Below are 18,931 nucleotides of genomic sequence, written 5' to 3' on the forward strand. Positions count from 1 at the left end.
TCTTTCGTATTGATAAATAATGTGTTTCAGTGTTGCGTTTTTTCTCAAAACTTTTGACCACTGAATTATAAAAGCTAAATACAATTATTAATTCTGAATTCACATTTAATATTGAAAATATCCTCATGTAAATAAACATAATTATTTTAAGCAACTAAGTTATCAGTAAATATGTTTCACGAAAGGGATGCTTATTGTTACTATTTAAAAAGATTATTGAATTTGACAAGTTGACTGCTGAAAGAAACATATAGATGGATAAATTACTTTGAAACGGATAAATTCAAATCAAAGTATTAGTGATTATTGTGTATACCTGGGATAGCTTCAAGAAAACGCTTATGTTTATACAGCAGAAATGACATTGAATCAGGATCTCGTTGATCTGGTATACCATCGTTATCATCATCTTCATCGATATGATCGGGTATTCCATCATTATCACTATCATGTGGTTGACAATCAATGATCCCATCACCATTCGAATCCTCATCATCCACATCTACAAAAGAAAATATAAGGTACGTTAAAAATCGATTTATTGGTCAGTTAAAAGGAAGTATAAGATGGTAAAAAGTATATAGCTTATTGACTTATCATTCAGTTTTATTACTAACAGCTTACAGAGTCACTATCTTATTATTAACTGGATTAGTTAATGAGAACCTCTCTTTTTGGAACTATACTTCAATGAGAAGTCCCAGGCTTATCTTTGAAGCCAGCAATATTTCACTTGCATACTAGTAGGAATTAACTGGATAGTAAAATAAATAATCATTACCGTAATATTAAGACAGTTTATCAAAATTTCTATGACTGAATATCGGTTCTGCATCTTATCTATATTTAACCTAAAATAAACATCTTACTCAACTATGGGGTTAAGATTCTCATGTTATTTAGAAAATGATCACTATTTTGAGCGTTACACAAAAATCAGTATACATAAAAAGATAATATACAAATCTGGCTGGTTTACCAAGAACACATTATGTCCTCCTTAGTTGTGTCAAATAATTACTTACTTACTTACTTACTTACACCTGTTACTCCTCGTGAAGGAGCATAGGTCGCTCACCAGCATTCTCCATCCAACCCTGTCCTGGGCAATCCTTTCCAGCTCCTTCCAGTTGTAATTCATCCTTTTCATATCTGCTTCTATTATCCGACGTAATGTGTTCTTTGGCCTTCCTCTTTTCCGCTTCCCTTCAGGATTCCAAGTTAGAGCTTGCCTCGTGATGCAGTTTGACGATTTGCGTAATGTATGTCCTATCCATTTCCATCGTCTTTTCCTAATTTCCTCTTCAGCTGGAAGTTGGTTTGTTCTCTCCCACAGAAGGCTATTGCCGATGGTATCCGGCCAATGGATGTTGAGTATCTTGCGTAGACAGCTATTTATAAATACTTGTACTTTCTTGATTGTGGTTGTTGTAGTTCTCCAAGTTTCAGCTCCATACAGTAGAATTGCCTTGACGTTCGTATTGAAGATTCTCACTTTGATATTGGTTGAAAGTTGTTTCGAGTTCCATATGTTCTTCAATTGTAGGAATGCGGCCCTTGCTTTGCCAATCCTCGCCTTTACGTCTGCATCTGAACCTCCATGTCTATCGACGATGCTTCCCAGATATGTGAAGGATTCTACATCTTCCAGAGTTTCGCCATCAAGAGTGATTGGATTGCTGTTCTCCGCTTTGAATTTGAGGACCTTGGTTTTCCCTTTGTGTATGCTGAGGCCTACTGATGCAGAGACTGCTGCTACATTGGCTGTCTTTATCTGAATCTGTTCACGTGTACGTGATAGGAGGGCTAGGTCATCTGCGAAGTCCAGATCGTCTAATTGGTTCTGAGCTGTCCATTGTATTCCGTGTTTTCCTTCAGATGTCGAGGTCTTCATAATCCAGTCGACCACCAGAAGAAAGAGGAAGGGAGAGAGTAAACAGCCTTGTCTGACTCCGGTCCTTACTTGGAATGCATCTGTCAGCTGTCCTCCATGCACTACTTTGCACTGTAGTCCGTCGTATGAGTTCCGGATAATATTGACAATCTTCTCAGGAACTCCGTAGTGTCGAAGAAGTTTCCATAATGTCCTCCTATCTACACTGTCAAATGCCTTTTCATAATCAATGAAGTTGATGTATAGTGACGAGTTCCACTCAACTGATTGTTCGACGATGATCCGTAGTGTTGCAATTTGGTCTGTGCACGACCGATCCTTTCGGAATCCAGCTTGTTGATCTCGAAGTTGGGCATCTACTGCATCCTTCATCCGGTTCAGCAACACCCTGTTGAAGACTTTCCCTGGTATTGACAGTAGTGTAATGCCTCTGTAGTTTTCACATTTGCTCAGATCTCCTTTCTTTGGAATCTTGATGAGGTGTCCTTCTTTCCAGTCCATTGGCACTTGTTCCTCCTCCCAAATCTTTTTGAATAGAGGGTAAAGCATGCTTGTGGTTACTTCGACGTCTGATTTCAGTGCTTCAGCTGGTATGTTGTCGGGTCCTGCTGCTTTCCCGTTCTTGATTTGTCTGACGGCCATTCTAATTTCTTCCGTCGTTGGTGGGTTGACATCTATAGGAAGATCTGTGTGTGCTGCTTCGATGTTCGGTAGATTCATTGGAGCCGGCCTATTCAGGAGTTCCTCGAAGTATTCTACCCATCTGTTTCGCTGTTGTTGAATTTCAGTGATTGGCTTGCCTTCTTTGTCTTTGACCGGCCTCTCTGGTTTACTGTATTTCCCTGATAGTTTCTTCGTTGTATCGTAGAGCTGTTTCATATTTCCTTCTCTAGCAGCTTTTTCTGCCGTCGTTGCTAATTCTTCCACGTATTTCTTCCTGTCGGCTCTAATGCTCCTCTTCACTTGCTTGTTTGCTTCTATGTATTCAGCTTGTGCTTGGACTTTCTCTGCTCGTGTTCGGCTGTTGTTAATTGCTGTCTTCTTGTTCTTCCTTTCTTTGATCTTGTCCAGTGTTTCTATAGAGATCCATTCCTTATGATGGTGCTTCTTTAGGCCCAGAACCTCTTGACACGTTGAAGTCAATGTTTCTTTGATGCCTTTCCAGTTGTCCTCCATGGTAGTTTCTTCTTCCTTCAGTAGATCTTGAAAGGCTTGGAATCTGTTGTTGAGAGCTATCTTGAATTCATTGAGTTTGTCAGTATCTCGAAGGAAGGCTATATTGAACCTTTGTATTGCTGTTTGTCCAGTTGTCCAGTTCTTTTTTAGCTTCAGTTTTAAATTGGCTACAACTAGGTGGTGATCTGAAGCTACGTCAGCTCCTCTCCTGGTTCTCACATCCTCCATTGTCCTTCAGAATTTTTTATTGAAACAAATATGATCTATCTGGTTCTCCGTAGTGTGGTCCGGTGAGATCCATGTAGCCTTGTGTATACGCTTGTGTGGAAATATTGTGCCTCCTATGACCAATTTGTTGAATGCACACAAATTTGCAAATCTTTCTCCATTTTCGTTTCTCTCACCCAGTCCATGTCGTCCCTTGATATCTTCATATCCGGTGTTGTCTATTCCGACCTTGGCATTTAGATCTCCCATCAGAATGGTGAGGTCCTTTCTTGAGCATTTCTCTATGATTGACTGCAGCCTCTTATAGAATTGATCTTTAATGTCGTCGTTGCTATCATTGGTGGGTGCATAACATTGGATAATATTCATTAAGATCCCCTCGTTCTTTGTTTTGAATGATGCTTTGATGATTCTGGATCCGTGAGATTCCCATCCAACAAGTGCATTTCGTGCTACTTTGGACAGCATTAGAGCAACTCCCTGTGTGTGTGGAGCATTTTCCTCTTCGTGACCGGAGTATAGCAGCATCTCTCCCGTAGCTAGCCTTTTCTGTCCAGCTTGGGTCCAATGGGTTTCGCTGATTCTCAGTACTGCCAAGTTGTATCTCCTCATTTCCGTTGCTATTTGGCTGGTCTTCCCGGTTTCCCACATTGTTCTAACGTTCCATGTACCTATAATGGCGAACTATTATGACCTATAGATATGACTGTATGAATATTTATCATTTCTACAGTATGGTAATACAAGGATCTAAGATAAGTTGATTCAAAGTTTATAGAACCTTTGATCAAACTAATTCAAATGTTAATTTCAGGTTTTGCAAGAATGAAAGATTGTCTAAAACTGATTTTATAATTATTTCAAACTTTAAAAATAATCCTATAAAGGCACTAATTAATACTTAGAAAAGATTATCGTTTCTTTCAATGGATTATTTTGTCTAAAAATACATCAAACACAGTGACTAACCTGGAATACCATCATTATCATCATCATCGTCCCATTCATTCAATAAACCATCATTGTCGCTATCCTGTAATGTAATTTTTTAGGAAAAAAGTACAGAAGAAAAGTGCATTATATCGATTATTTTTTCTACATCCATTTAGTAATAGTTTTACGTTATTGCTAACTAACATTGATTTCAATTCAGCATTTGGATATTAACAACGGAATAACTTAAGTCCTAACTAATATTTTCACAATTGCATTAATAAGCCTATCTAAGCTAGACCACTGTTGAAAACCTGGAAGAAATGGACGGCCGTTTCGTCCTAATATAGAACTCTTCATAAGTAATCATCCATGATTCCTAATGATCGACTCGTGAATTAAACTCTGAAAATACTACAATCTCCACAAATCCCCATACTGATCCTAACTAATAATTATTACAGAAATCGTACTTGGTGAGCAAGTTTCTAGCTTTCTGAACTCATTATTTTAATAGATAATGGATTAGCACTTGAATCAAAAGAAACCTAGTTGAATTACTATTTTGAACAATAACATAATAATGCAGTCACATCAGTCTGATAAGTGCAGAACCGAGCAAAATTCCATTACTAGATACAGTTCATCTGTTCTAAAACTGCATGTGAGGAAACAACTGTGTTAAGGCCATCCTCATATGATGTTCGTATGCGAATAGAGAAAGATTAAAATATCAACGACAGGATAACTCAATTCCTTATCAATAAACATATAAGATAATAAACTAATATTCAGGACTGAACTTCAGTAACTAATTGTTACTAGAATTAGAGGTTTGTAGAGATTGTTTGCACCACAAACTGAATTTATCTTCAATCAGTAAAAATTAAGGATCACCGAACACCTATTTTTTAAAGTACGAAACTCCTCGGAAAAATGTATCCTTGATCCTACCGGAGATTAGATCCAGAATCTTTTGGTTTTGCGCCGTACGTACTCTTTATTCAAACCACTGGTCCAATTAATTAATGATATTCGGTTATCTTTGATATAAGCTTACTGACATGTTTATTTTAACCTTAAATATGATATCTGAATGCTTATGTTTATTTATTTTACAAAAATACCTTTTTGGTAACTCCTTCTTGCATCTCCAAATATCTGTTCATCAGTTAAAGACTTCTGTTTATTGTTGCTTTTACTGGGACATTAGAGTTTGATGGAATTTCATTCATTCATCCATATATATCTGTTACATATTGATCCAATCATTCATTATCTTTTATCACAGATACAATTTTAAATTCTTTTAATTATTTTGAGTAAGTGTTTCGGAACTAACTGTCTAGTTGTTTCCGCCACCAGTACAGATCAATTTACTGAATTTAGATTGATCGGACTCGTTTTTAAATATTTAGATTGATATGAATTGCGTATGATTAGTTTGGTTCTAAACGTCTCAGTTATTCTGTAACCTAACTAAGTGATTACACTAGAAACGAGACTTGATGAGAAAAATGCCGATGGTTATGTTTTTAGCAGTAAAATCTGACTCCAATGAGGGCTTATTTGGCGTTAGTTTGTATCATCAAATGACTAGAACATTGACGATCCAGTGGTAATCAGTGATGTGAAAGCAGAAATCGAAATGTGAGATGTTACAAAAAAATACTTCAGACGAACCAAATAAACAGAATAAACCAAAAATTACAGCATTAATTTTAAAATCTGAAGAGATTGACCAGAAAGTAATCCGTATTTAGAAAAACAAGGCTAGGATTTACAATCAGTAAACATTTAATAAATTTACAAGGCGGTTCGAAATAAGGTTAGTACATATTGAGAGACAAATGACCGTGTGTGTTTATTGACTCTTTGAGAAGAATTTTCCCCGCGTTATTGTGGATTAGTTATTTGAAAGTAATACTAAGGAACATGAGATCTTGTCATCCTACCCAGAAATAATGCAGTGATGTTTCTACCTCTTAGATTTCAAATGACTCTTCGTTGGGTGACGAGTTACGTCTGAATGCGATGCACAGCCATAAACTACATTAGATTTTGTTTTCATGCTGAAGACTAGTTATTTGTGTACCATAAAAAAAGTAAAACTCATTGAACAAACCCAGATCATGAACATTATATTATCTTTAGTTTCAACCTCTTCATCTGACAGTTTTATGTTTAATTTTATACTGTTGATAATCGTATCAGTAGTTCATATTATTATACAAAATATTTCGCTAGTTGGATTTACAAGGCATTTAAAGTACTTTCAAAAATAGTTTTAATGTAAAAAAAAATGTATAGTTAAAAACAAACAGAAAGGTAAGAAAAGTTGATTCTATAATAGAATTTTGGTATTTCACATAATATACAACCATGAGCTAGTTTTTTTTAGACATAACATATGGCATTTCCACTAGTATCCCTTATTCTAGACTAAGAAAACCATACCAGTATTATTAATCTAAATGTTAAACTACCCCAGATCAATGAATGGAATAACGGAGCAAACTGATTTCGTACAAGTGAAAGACTGTCAAAGAATTTTTTTATTTACACCGTCAGTCACTTCATTTGTGTTCATACATTTTTTCTGCATAAATAAAAGTGCACGAGAAAATGTAACTAAGAATACATGTAACATTTTGTTATCCCATTGTGGACTAATAATCAGTATTTTATTCTCTAACTCACATTTTCTTTTCAAAGTTTTTATCTATCTGTCTATTTAAATACAAAGGTGCATAGAGTGTCTCTTTCATTCTAGAGTGAAATGCATTCAAAGAAATGTTATTATACAATTGTGAAATATTGAAGAATGTTTAGATCATTAGTATCGTCTTTCAGAATTTAAATTATATGAAGCATTTTTCAGTTGTTTCATATACATGAAAATGATTATTATAATGCGTTTAGGTATATCTATTTGGAGGTTTATTTTATATACAATACGTTTGCTCAATTACTCCTTACCTTAATGCACGATGTTTTCTGGGGTAGGACTAGTGGATTGAAAGGAAGCGAAGATCACTCAAACCAAAACTTGATGTCAGTCTATGAAGTTATTTTTTGTTAAACTAATTCATATTGGTAGGTACAGACTACTTAGTTGGGGTTCATCTGATTCTGATAACCAACGGTTAGTGATGTTGTTGTAACATGTCCTGGAATCTGTCATAATGGAAGATATACGACCAATTCCTATCTTCACTTCAATCTCGATTTATTATATTGCACTACTTATTTCACAAAATCATTGATTATACTTGGACCATATCATTTAATCCTAATCTTTTCTACTTCTGTTGACACTTTTGCTACTTCGGAAGGTGATTTGATAATTTTATTTGTGTGTACGTATATGGTGTAGCAAATTGAATTAAGTCGGGTTCTACACTGCTTATGAATGAATGACTTGTATGCATTACTGGCAATACTCAATATCATGAATAAAAATTCAATATTGGGTTGTTAACAAAAATTGACTTTGAGTAGTGTGTTTTCAAAGCATAAAAACAATACATTAAATTCATTGATATGTAAATATATGCACGCAATATGCAATTTATCGTTAATACTGATAATCACGTAGTTTGTAATTCCTTGAATTCCTTTAGAATTTTAGAAAATTCATTAATTTCCCTTTTTAAAGAAATGTAATTTTACTTACCTGTTTTGTGTCAAAATAACCATCGTTATCATCATCAGGGTCAACAATGTCTGGGATCCCATCACAATCATGATCTTGTTTATGATCCGGTATTCCATCATTATTCATATCATCATCTACACTATCCGGTACCCCATCTTTGTCAATATCTTGAAACAGATCATCCGATCCATCACCATCTGAATCAAAATCCATGCTATCTGGTATACCATCATTATCATCATCCATGTCTAGTGTATCAGGAATACCATCCTATAGAAATTTTAGAAAAAGATGAATTACGAAAGGAAATGGTTGTTGTTTGGTATCTTTTTCTTTTCATTACTAATATGTTTGAAGGCATTCTCATCATCAATGAATTGTTATAAACTAGGAAGGAATAAATAGCTTTCTTATCCGGCTTTGGAATCCACTGTCAATGTACAAGACCATTTAGTGGTAAAAAAAACTCCCAAAATAAATGGTTTTGTAAACCTTCGAAATCGATATTGGCCTCATTAGTTTTACTAGACCTGTTCTAAGCTGAATGCACTCTGTTATATAACTACGCTAAACTATGTTTGGATACAAAATGTTGAGCATCTCTTATGATAACTAATCAGTCTAGATTGCACATATTTCAATCCACTGACATGGATTCAAATATATCATCACATCCCTTCACCTTTAAATTCTGGTTTGATTCATTAGGGGATACTTGTATAAGAAGAGATTTTTGCACGATAATGTTGTCAAGCCCTATAAACTTATAATATCTTCAAAAGTCCACTTATATTAGATTCAACTCATCACTTTCAAGTCTTGTCATTAACATGTTACTATATTAGATGAGTGAATAAAAATTTCATTTGCTCATATTTTTAACTCTAATTAGTGATATGATATAAATTGATCTACATTCATATTATATACGAGGCTCCTGTTTAGCCTACAAGTTGGTTAACCCCATCGGTCATGGCTTCGCACTAGAATTATGCGAAATTCATTTTGATGCTAGTTACCAGTGTCCATATGATCATTATTTATTGAAGTAAGTGAAATATTTTTCTCAATTAGAATGTCAATTTTCATCATTAGTTTATTTATTAAGAGAGAAATAAGAGTGTAACGTTAACGCATAATGTTTCTATGTAAGAATAACACATTATATTCTTTGGTTAAATATAAGAATTGAATTCATTATGTGATGTTAAACAGAATTTCACGTTAGTTATATATGAAATAATATAGAATAGATATCCTTGTATTTAATATTCATTAATTGTTATGTCATACATTACCTAATCAATTAACTAATATGCATAAGACGAAATAATCGATTAAAGACGATATAATTACCACTGGTATTTGACACTTGGTTATGTAATTTTTAAAAAGAAACTAGTTAGATTGCATTGAGTTCATCAACGATTCACTCTCGTTTTCTGTTATTACTTGCCATCGGTACAACCTGTAATTAATCATTGAACTTGTGCAAAATGAATTTACTAAGAGTAGTCTAGTAGTGTGATATATGGTACTCGTATGAAACAGATATAAGTAGTATGTATCGAGAATTCAAAGTGGAATTATACAGACAGAAGAGGGAAATGAAAAGAAGAGAAAGGAAAGAAGGAAGTAATCAGATTGACAACAGGAATGAAAGAACGACGAAATTTTCAAGGGGTAACTCAAGAAAGATCGGTAAATAGTATATTTGATGTATTGTTTTCATATTTTATAAATACAGTGTGATTTTACATAATATAATAAATTTTGATTGAAATCATGAATCGATCAGTGTTAGACCACCACTGAAAACCAGGAAGCACTGGACGGCCGTACTAGAGTTACTGCCGGTCCCAAGCCCGGGTAAAGGAGGAGGGTTAGGCATGGGGTTAGCTAACCCATACCGTAGAAAACTAGCTCGCTGAAAAATGCTCACTAGAAAAAATAATTCAAACCATTTAAACTCTGCCCTGGGAGTTAGAAGGTCTTCATTTAGAAGAACTATGACGTCTCATGGTATGAGCCGAGTTCCTTCGGAAGCCACGAGGCCGATGCACCTTCTAACAACCAGAGCAACAATTTTTATAGGTACATGGAATGTCCGAACAATATGGGAGACCGGGAAGACCAGTCAAATAGCAACGGAAATGAGGAGATACAACTTGGCAGTACTGAGAATCAGCGAAACCCATTGGACCCAAGCTGGGCAACAAAGGCTAAATACGGGAGAGATGCTGCTTTACTCCGGTCACGAAGAGGACAATGCTCCACACACTCAGGGAATTGCTCTAATGCTGTCCAAAGTAGCATGAAATGCACTTGTAAGATGGGAATCTCACGGATCCAGAATCATCAAAGCATCATTCGAAACAAAGAACGAGGGGATCTTAATGAATATTATCCAATGTTATGCACCCACCAATGATAGCAATGACGACATTAAAGATCAATTCTATAAGAGGCTGCAATCAATCATAGAAAAGTGCCCAATAAAGGACCTCATCATTCTGATGGGAGATCTAAACGCCAAAGTCAGATTAGACAACACCGGATATGAAGATATCAAGGGACGACATGGACTGGGTGAGAGAAACGAAAATGGAGAAAGATTTGCAAATTTGTGTGCATTCAACAAATTGGTCATAGGAGGCACAATATTTCCACACAAGCGTATACACAAGGCTACATGGATCTCACCGGACCACACTACGGAGAACCAGATAGATCATATTTGTTTCAATAAAAAATTCTGAAGGACAATGGAGGATGTGAGAACCAGGAGAGGAGCTGATATAGCTTCAGATCATCACCTAGTTGTGGCCAATTTAAAACTGAAGCTAAAGAGAAACTGGAAAACTGGACAAACAGCACTACAAAGGTTCAATATAGCCTTCCTTCGAGATACTAACAAAATCAACGAATTCAAGATAGCTCTCAACAACAGGTTCCAAGCCTTACAGGATCTACTGAAGGAAGAAGAAACTACTATGGAGGACAACTGGAAGAGTATCAAAGAAGCATTAACTTCAACATTTCAAGGGGTTCTGAGCCTAAAGAAGCATCATCATAAGGAATGGATCTCTAGAGAAACACTGGACAGGATCAAAGGAAGGTAGAACAAGAAGAAAGAAGTCAACAACAGTCGAACACAAGCAGAGAAAGTCCAAGCAGAAGCTGAGTATATTGAAGCAAACAAGCAAGTGATGAAGAGCATTAGAGACGACAAGCAGAAATACATGCAATAACTAGCAACGACGGCGGAAAAGGCTGCAAGGGAAGGAAATATGAAACAACTTTACGATACAACGAAGAAACCAGCAGGGAAATACAGTAAACCAGAGAGGCTGGTCAAGGACAAAGAAGGCAGGCCAATCACTGAAATCCAAGAACAGCGGAACAGATGGGTAGAATACTTCGAGGAACTCCTGAATAGGCCGGCTCCAATGAATCTACCGAACATCGAAGCAGCACACACAGATCTTCCTATAGATGTCAACCCACCAACGACGGAAGAAATTAGAATGGCCGTCAGACAAATCAAGAACGGGAAAGCAGCAGGACCCGACAACATACCAGCTGAAGCACTGAAGTCAGACATCGAATTAACTACAAACATGCTTCACCTTCTATTCAAAAAGATTTGGGAGGGGGAACAAGTGCCGATTGACTGGAAAGAAGGACACCTCGTCAAGATTCCAAAGAAAGGAGACCTGAGTAAATGTGAAAACTACAGAGGCATTATACTACTTTCAGTAACCGGGAAAGTCTTTAACAGAGTGTTGCTGAACCGGATGAAAAACGCAGCAGACGCCCAACTTCAAGATCAACAAGCTGGATTTAGTAAGGACCGATCATGCACAGACCGAATCGCAACACTACGGATCATCGTCGAACAATCAGTTAAATGGAACTCGTCACTGTACATCGACTTCGTTGATTATGAAAAGGCATTTGACAGTGTAGATAGGAGAACGTTATGGAAACTTCTTTGACACTATGGAATATCTGAGATCGTCAATATCATCCGGAATTCATACAACAGACTACAGTGCAAAGTAGTGCATGGAGGACAGTTGACAAACGCATTCCAAGTAAGGACCAGAGTCAGACAAGGCCGTCTACTCTCTAACTTCCTCTTTCTTCTGGTGGTCGACTGGATTATGAAGACATCGATATTCGAAGGAAAACACGACATACAATCGACAGCTCAGAACCAATTAGATGATTCGGACTTCGCAGATGACCTATCCCTCCTGTCGCATACACACGAACAAATGCAGATAAAGACAGCCAGTGTAGCAGCAGTCTCTGCATCAGTAGGCCTCAGCATACATGAGGAAAAAAGCAAGATTCCCAAATACAACACGGACAACAGCAATCCAATCACTCTTGATGGCGAAACTCTAGATGTGGAATCCTTCACATACCTGGGAAGCACCATCGATGAACAAGGAGGTTCAGATGCAGACGTAAAGGCGAGGATTGGCAAAGCAAGGGCCGCATTCCTACAGTGGAAGAACATATGGAACACAAAACAACTGACAACCAATATCAAAGTCACAATCTTCAATACGAACGTCAAGGCATTCAGTTCTACTGTACGGAGCTGAAACTTCGATAACTACTACAACCATCATCAAGAAAGTGTAAGTATTTATAAATAGTTATCTACGCAAGATACTCAACATCTATTGGCCGGATACCATCAACAACAGCGTTCTGTGGGAGAGAACAAACAAGTTCCAGCTGAACAGGAAATTAGGAAGAGATGATGGAAATGGATAGGACATACATTACTCAAATCACCAAACTGTATCACGATGCAAGCCCTAACGTGGAATCCTGAAGGGAATCGGAAAAGAGGAAGGCCAAAGAACACATCACGTCGGCAAATCGAAGCAGATATGAAAAGGATGAATTACAACTGGAAAGAGCTGGAAAGGACTGCCCAGGACAGGGTTGGATGGAGAATGCTGGTGAGCGGCCTATGGTCGTTTCACGAGGAGTAACAGGCGTAAGTAAGTACGGGACTCCTCATCAGTGTGCATGCACGATCCCGCATGGGGAAATCGAACCTAGGTTCTTCAGTCTCACACACGATCGCCCAACCTGTAAACCACTGGGCCGGCACCTAATGGTTTTAGTGTATAACCTCAGCTGATCCACGATATTGAGCGACCACCTTTGATTGTCTTCGGCGAGTAACTATCTCAGATCCGACACAGATTAGCTCCACTGGTCACAGCTTTTCATTAGAACTCTGGGAATCACATGTCGAAGCTGGTCACTAGTGAGCACATGATAATTATCAGTATAAGTTTCTGGATATTGTTGAGTTTTGATTGAGATCATGAACCAACCAATGTTAGACCACCGTTGAAAACCTGGAAGCTATGGACAGCCGTGAACGCTCACTGCTGAGGAGTCCCATACTGGGACGAAATGGCCGTTGAACATATCCACGTATTCAATGCTGGTCTAACATTGATCGATTCTTATCTTAATCAAAACTCAGCAATCTTCAAAATCCTATACTAATAAATTCTCACTGTGATGTTTAAAAATAGTTTACAGCATGAATGGACAACAAGTAAACCATTGAAAACTAAAAGTTATTTACAAGAACTTGCTAAAGTGTTCTAAATAGACAGCAACACGTAACTTGTATTATACCGCTAGCCACATTCTATTTATTCTGTATACAGTTCTTCAGTCATTAAAATCATACCAATTTTGATGCATAACTGTATGACATTGTATGTAACCAGTAATATAGACAATGTATTTGTCATCCTATTACTAACATACTGCTTCTAAGAAATCTAGTGAATTTTAAATAACTTTCTGAAGCTCCATTTTTAGCTACGAAAAGAAACTTAAATTGTTGGTAATTTTATTGATTGTTTGCTACTGCATTGTATATTTTAAAGAGAAACTTCACTTTTAACAATAAAACCGTCCGGTTTAACGAATTTAACATTATCACTATAGTATTACTGTAAGCTTCATCAGTAGTATTTCCAATGTATCTGAACTTCCAGACTTGTGCATTTCATCTTACAAGTAGTGCCTCAATATTAAAGATGTCTTTCAAGATAGGGGATTACCGAACAAATTCATAACACTAACCTTTCTAGTAATATTTTTGTGATGTATAAATATTTTCTCATTGATAGATAGGTCTTTATATTATTACCTCTAGTCATATAGGTTTGGTAATAATCTATGAGGATCAGTATCGAACTTAATTTTATACTTTTGTCATATTCATACGTTAAAATTATTTAAGAAACCTGGTGCGCTTTGAGAAGACGATTATTATTGAAAACTAAAACAATCATCACATTTGAGAACATTGCTAATCAATGTAAGAAGAATAAAGAAAATAAACAAAGAGACTATATATGGAGTTTCAGAAAATATTTTATACGGAATATACTTTATTTTATTCACCAGTTGAAGGCTTATTGAATAGAATTATGTTATTATGGGTGTAAACAAGGTGAAAATAATTTTATTATTGTTTTCTTATGTTTCATTTCAACAAACTTAGTGGGGAGTATAAATTTTCATTGTTAAATTGTAATGTCATTGTAACATTGTACTGACCAATTGATACAGAACATGTAAGTCAACGTGGATTTTTTTCATTGGTCTACAATAATTTCAGTTAAGATGGGGACAATGGAAAACAATTATGTTTAGATAAATGAATGTTTTCAAAGTTTAATTGATGAGTCTATCTAAGCTAGACCACCATTAAAAACCTAGAAACATTGGATGGCCCTTTTAGTCCTAGTATGGGACTCCTCAGTAGTGCTCATCCATTGAAATTCAGTCTGCGTCAGATATGAGAGAGTCATGCGCTTCAGGCAATAGATGAATAGGTGTGCAAGATCTATTGAAGTTAAACATTAACACCGTCGGATGTTGGCTCAGAGGTCTAGATGTGAAGAGTTCATGCCCGAAACCGAACGTCCTGTTTTCGAGTTATGCATGCGGGATCGTAGATGCGCACTGCCGAGGAGTTCCATACTAGGACTAAGTTTCCGTCCAGAGCTTACAGATTTTCAGTAGTGGTCTAGCTTAGATCGACTTGTGAATTTAACTTTGAGAATACTACAATCTCCACAAATCCCCATACTTAAAATACAAAAAAGTGAAATTTTTAGGAAAATTACTTTAAAAAATTTATATTAATCTTAAATTAAAAGTTACAGAGTAAAGTTGAATGCTCTGGATAAACATATTTCAAAGTAAACTGATCAGTTACAGTGCTCAACAACACCATAGACCTTTGAATATTAACGAAACTATAATAAAAATCATGTACAATATTACCGTGGTGATCGAAAGAGCCAATGGATAATGCACAAGGCTTTTAATGTAGTGGGTAGTATTTTTCAGTGTCAGTGTGAATATCAGCACTAGGAACCAGGTGCGTTCTTCAGCCAGGTCCGAAATAATAAAAAAACGCTTTCCAGATTCCACTATTAGCTACTATTCGACATTGTAATTAACTAGCGGCTATAGCCAAATTTAAAACATTCGCTCAAAGAGCCTACATCTCATCAGAAGCTGATCTAGTTCAGTTTTGACTATCGATAATAGGTGAATACAAATACTTACAAACGAAAACTCAGTTGTTAAGTTTATTTTAACCGAAGTCAATAGATCCCATGTGCATGTTTTTATTCATCGGTGTGTAATCATGACCTGCTGTGAGTAGTTGTGTTATTTCTCATTTAGTGTACTGAATAAGATGAACTGGATAACTTTATCTGAACTAATAAGCTGCTACCGTCCAGTCAATCTGTATAAAACAATTGGAAATTTTGGTATCAAACAAAAAGTTACTCTTATTTAGCTAGTAAATTCTCATAAATGATGTAAATCTGGGATTAACTAAAAGCATACCGACAGTGAATCAGAAATTCATGTGATTCTAGCCTTATATCTTAGAAAGTTTTGGTTTCGCATCGATATTTAATTATGACCGGTGAGATCATATTTCCTATGCTTTTCCTGATTGTCCGCCGACTGCATATGCACATATTTTATCAAACTATTTTGTTAACGTTCAGAATTTTTAAATATCAACTTGTACAAACTAAGCTCTCATATACCTTATTCACACTTTTTGTTGCGCTGAAACATATCTTAGTTATTGAAGCATCGCTCCCTAAAGTTACTTGATACAACGCGGCTTAGTTACCATCCGCTGCCCGTTAAGTAACGTACTATTTATCGAATGTTATATTATCAACTCAAATAGTAATATAGCTATTATTATTGTAAATAACTTACCTTATCTGAATCACGTAAATAATCGAAATTGGGATGATCTGGATCTTGTAAATCCGGTATACCATCATTATCATCATCTGTGTCAATATGGTCAGGAATATGATCACCATCTGAATCCTGTTTAAAATGAAGGAATGTAAAAGTAAAAAAAGAAGACGACATTGTAAATAATTTGTAAAATATTTAAACTTGTACTAATCACTCATTTTCAATGAGTTAACATGGTTATAATCCAGCTAGACAACAATGTCAGCACATGTTTACCAATAAAGAAAATTTAGTACTAATTTAATTAAAAATCTGACAAGTCATTTAAGTGGATAAGATAAAAATGTACCTGTCATAAAGTAATAAAAAACCGTGACATGAGACAAGATAAAAAAATTGATAAGTACACGTAGTAGTAAGTAGTAAGTAGTAAGTAGTAGTAGTAGTAGAAGAAGAAGAAGAAGAAAGAAAAACACAGAAAGAATGTAAATCGACGAATAAAAGCAATTTGAAACTAACAAACTGATTATTTTCTCATTAATGAATATTTTCAAAATATGGTTGATTTGTTATGGTCACTACAAAGTGATCAATTGTTGGGGATGTTAGATACTCAGAACTCACTTAGTAAATACTTTGTTTTTGTAATTTTATTTTGCAGATTTGAATTTCTTGTTTTCGCGCCTAAAGCGCTCATTTTCACCTTCGTATCGTATTTCCTACTTGGGAGGATCTTAAACGCTATTGGTTCGTTGTATCTTTTAGTATGCTATTCCCAAGGATAATTTCATGCTGCATATATACGTTTGATTTGTGTCTGTTGTTACTGTTTGTACTTCTGACTGTTTGCGGAATATATTTCTTCATTTCGAACTTGGACTTCTCTCTCTAGTTAGCGGGGCTGGGACGCGTCAGAATAGCTAGTTTATTAGTTTTTGGTCACATAGTCATTGTTCCGTTCTCAGATTAGGTGAACTCGTAATCGCTTTAAACATAACATCAATAAATTTAAACAAATTGATCTTGCAAGAAGTTAGTTTAAGGACTGAATGATAATTTCTCTGAATGTGAACCTGGGCAAGATAGGTTTGAACCCGTCAGGAAGCTTGAGTTCTTTAAAGATTACAGGTACACTTTATAAAATCTAAACATAGGGCTTTTGTTGACTATCTTCAACCATCAAAAATCATTAGGTTTAGTTCAATTCGATAAGTCATTGTGCTTAATATACCTTTGATAGTTAACATCTCTTCGCAAAACTAGTTATAGGATGACTTAACTGACTTCAAAACAAATAGGTAGGAAAGGAAATAATAAATATATATATATATAACATTTTGATATCAATACGTACACTGAATTACAGCATACTGGATGTTAAGGATTATTGATTCCGAACACTTATTTACTATTTCGCTAATTATTATTTACGAGTTTGAACTTGTGTTTTCGTCTTCCGAAATTCACCACACCAAATAGTTTTCATTTAAACCACAGTTAGATAGGTTTTTCCATATCTAATTTCCGAACATTATAATGTTCTAAGTTTCTAAAGATATCGTAGATGTTTAGAGGTTTGTTGGTAATTGAATGTTATTCCTATCACAAACTGATCTATGTAAGACATCCAATTGTCTATAGATTGAGCGTTCGCACGCAAGACTAAATATCCCGATATCCGGATGAGTAATGTTGAGGAGTCTTGCACTAAGATGAATTAAGTATTCAGTTCCTCCTGAAAGTCAATGGGTATCTGACTTGGACCGGTTCACGGTATCGATAACATTGTAAACGTATTTGTTCCCAATTGGTTTTAGCTTAATTAGTTTCCTGTGTTGTTTAAAGTGAACATTATAAACTAGCTATGAGCTAATGAAGATGATAGGAATTTGCATACAACTTCTGTTAAAAGAGGCTACCATTATGATTATTTCACTTGTATCAAGTAACTATACTGTTGACAGCAAAATTAAATGAGCTCCAAATATTAACCGAAATTCCAGTATAAAGATTATTGGTCAATGGTACTGATAGGAATACATATATATAACCAAATAAATGAATAGAATTATAACTTTCCACTTCACATTATCAGTTCAAACATAGGAGTACAGTGCGATTAAATAAACAAAAGTATATAGGTTTATGTACCTGACTTGAGTTATATATTTATGTACAAGGACTAGTGGTTTTGTATCGTTGCCTAAGAGGGAAATTAACCAGGTTTCGAAAACTGCTAGTTAATAACCAATGCCTTGAACAACTAATTCACTATTTTACACATTAATATTTAATAATCTCAAAGTAGTATTTCTTACATTCCATTATATTAAACTTTAGTTAAAAATTGTAAAAACACTCAATTTCTACAATGAAAAGATCCTAGTTAAGAAGTAATTATTTACTGAATGAAATCATGAGTCAATTGAAGCTAGACTACCATGGAAAACCTGGAAGCACTTGACGGCCGTTTCGTCCCAATATGGGACTCCTCAGCAGTGCGCATCCACGACGTCGCCCCTTGCGAGATTCGAACCCAGGGCATACTGGTTTCGCGCGCGAGCACTTAACCACTAGACCACTGAGCCGGCATCCAACGATGTTAATGTCTAACTTCAGCCAATCCATGAAGTTGCGCTACCGTATACCATTGTCTTCAGTGAGTTGATATCTCACAACAGACCTGGTTGAACTCCATTGGTAATGGCTCCTCACTAGAACTCCAGCAGTATCTCTTGAAG

The 18,931-nt window shown here is 35.8% G+C and overlaps 1 protein-coding gene across 1 annotated transcript in view; it reads right to left on the reverse strand.

Annotated features, from left to right (window-relative positions):
* Window positions 1-18,931, reverse strand: part of MS3_00010661 (uncharacterized protein) — a gene marked incomplete at its 5' end in the record, with an annotated part of 53,003 nt that overhangs the window by 12,289 nt on the left and 21,783 nt on the right. The window contains 4 exons of the mRNA XM_051219056.1: window positions 317-502; window positions 4,268-4,331; window positions 7,908-8,159; window positions 16,203-16,319. Of these exons, the coding sequence (XP_051069812.1) occupies window positions 317-502; window positions 4,268-4,331; window positions 7,908-8,159; window positions 16,203-16,319 (619 nt within the window). The remainder of the gene's footprint in view (window positions 1-316; window positions 503-4,267; window positions 4,332-7,907; window positions 8,160-16,202; window positions 16,320-18,931) is intronic.

The sequence above is a fragment of the Schistosoma haematobium genome, chromosome 3, assembly GCF_000699445.3.
Source record: "Schistosoma haematobium chromosome 3, whole genome shotgun sequence".
Lineage (NCBI taxonomy): Eukaryota > Metazoa > Platyhelminthes > Trematoda > Strigeidida > Schistosomatidae > Schistosoma > Schistosoma haematobium.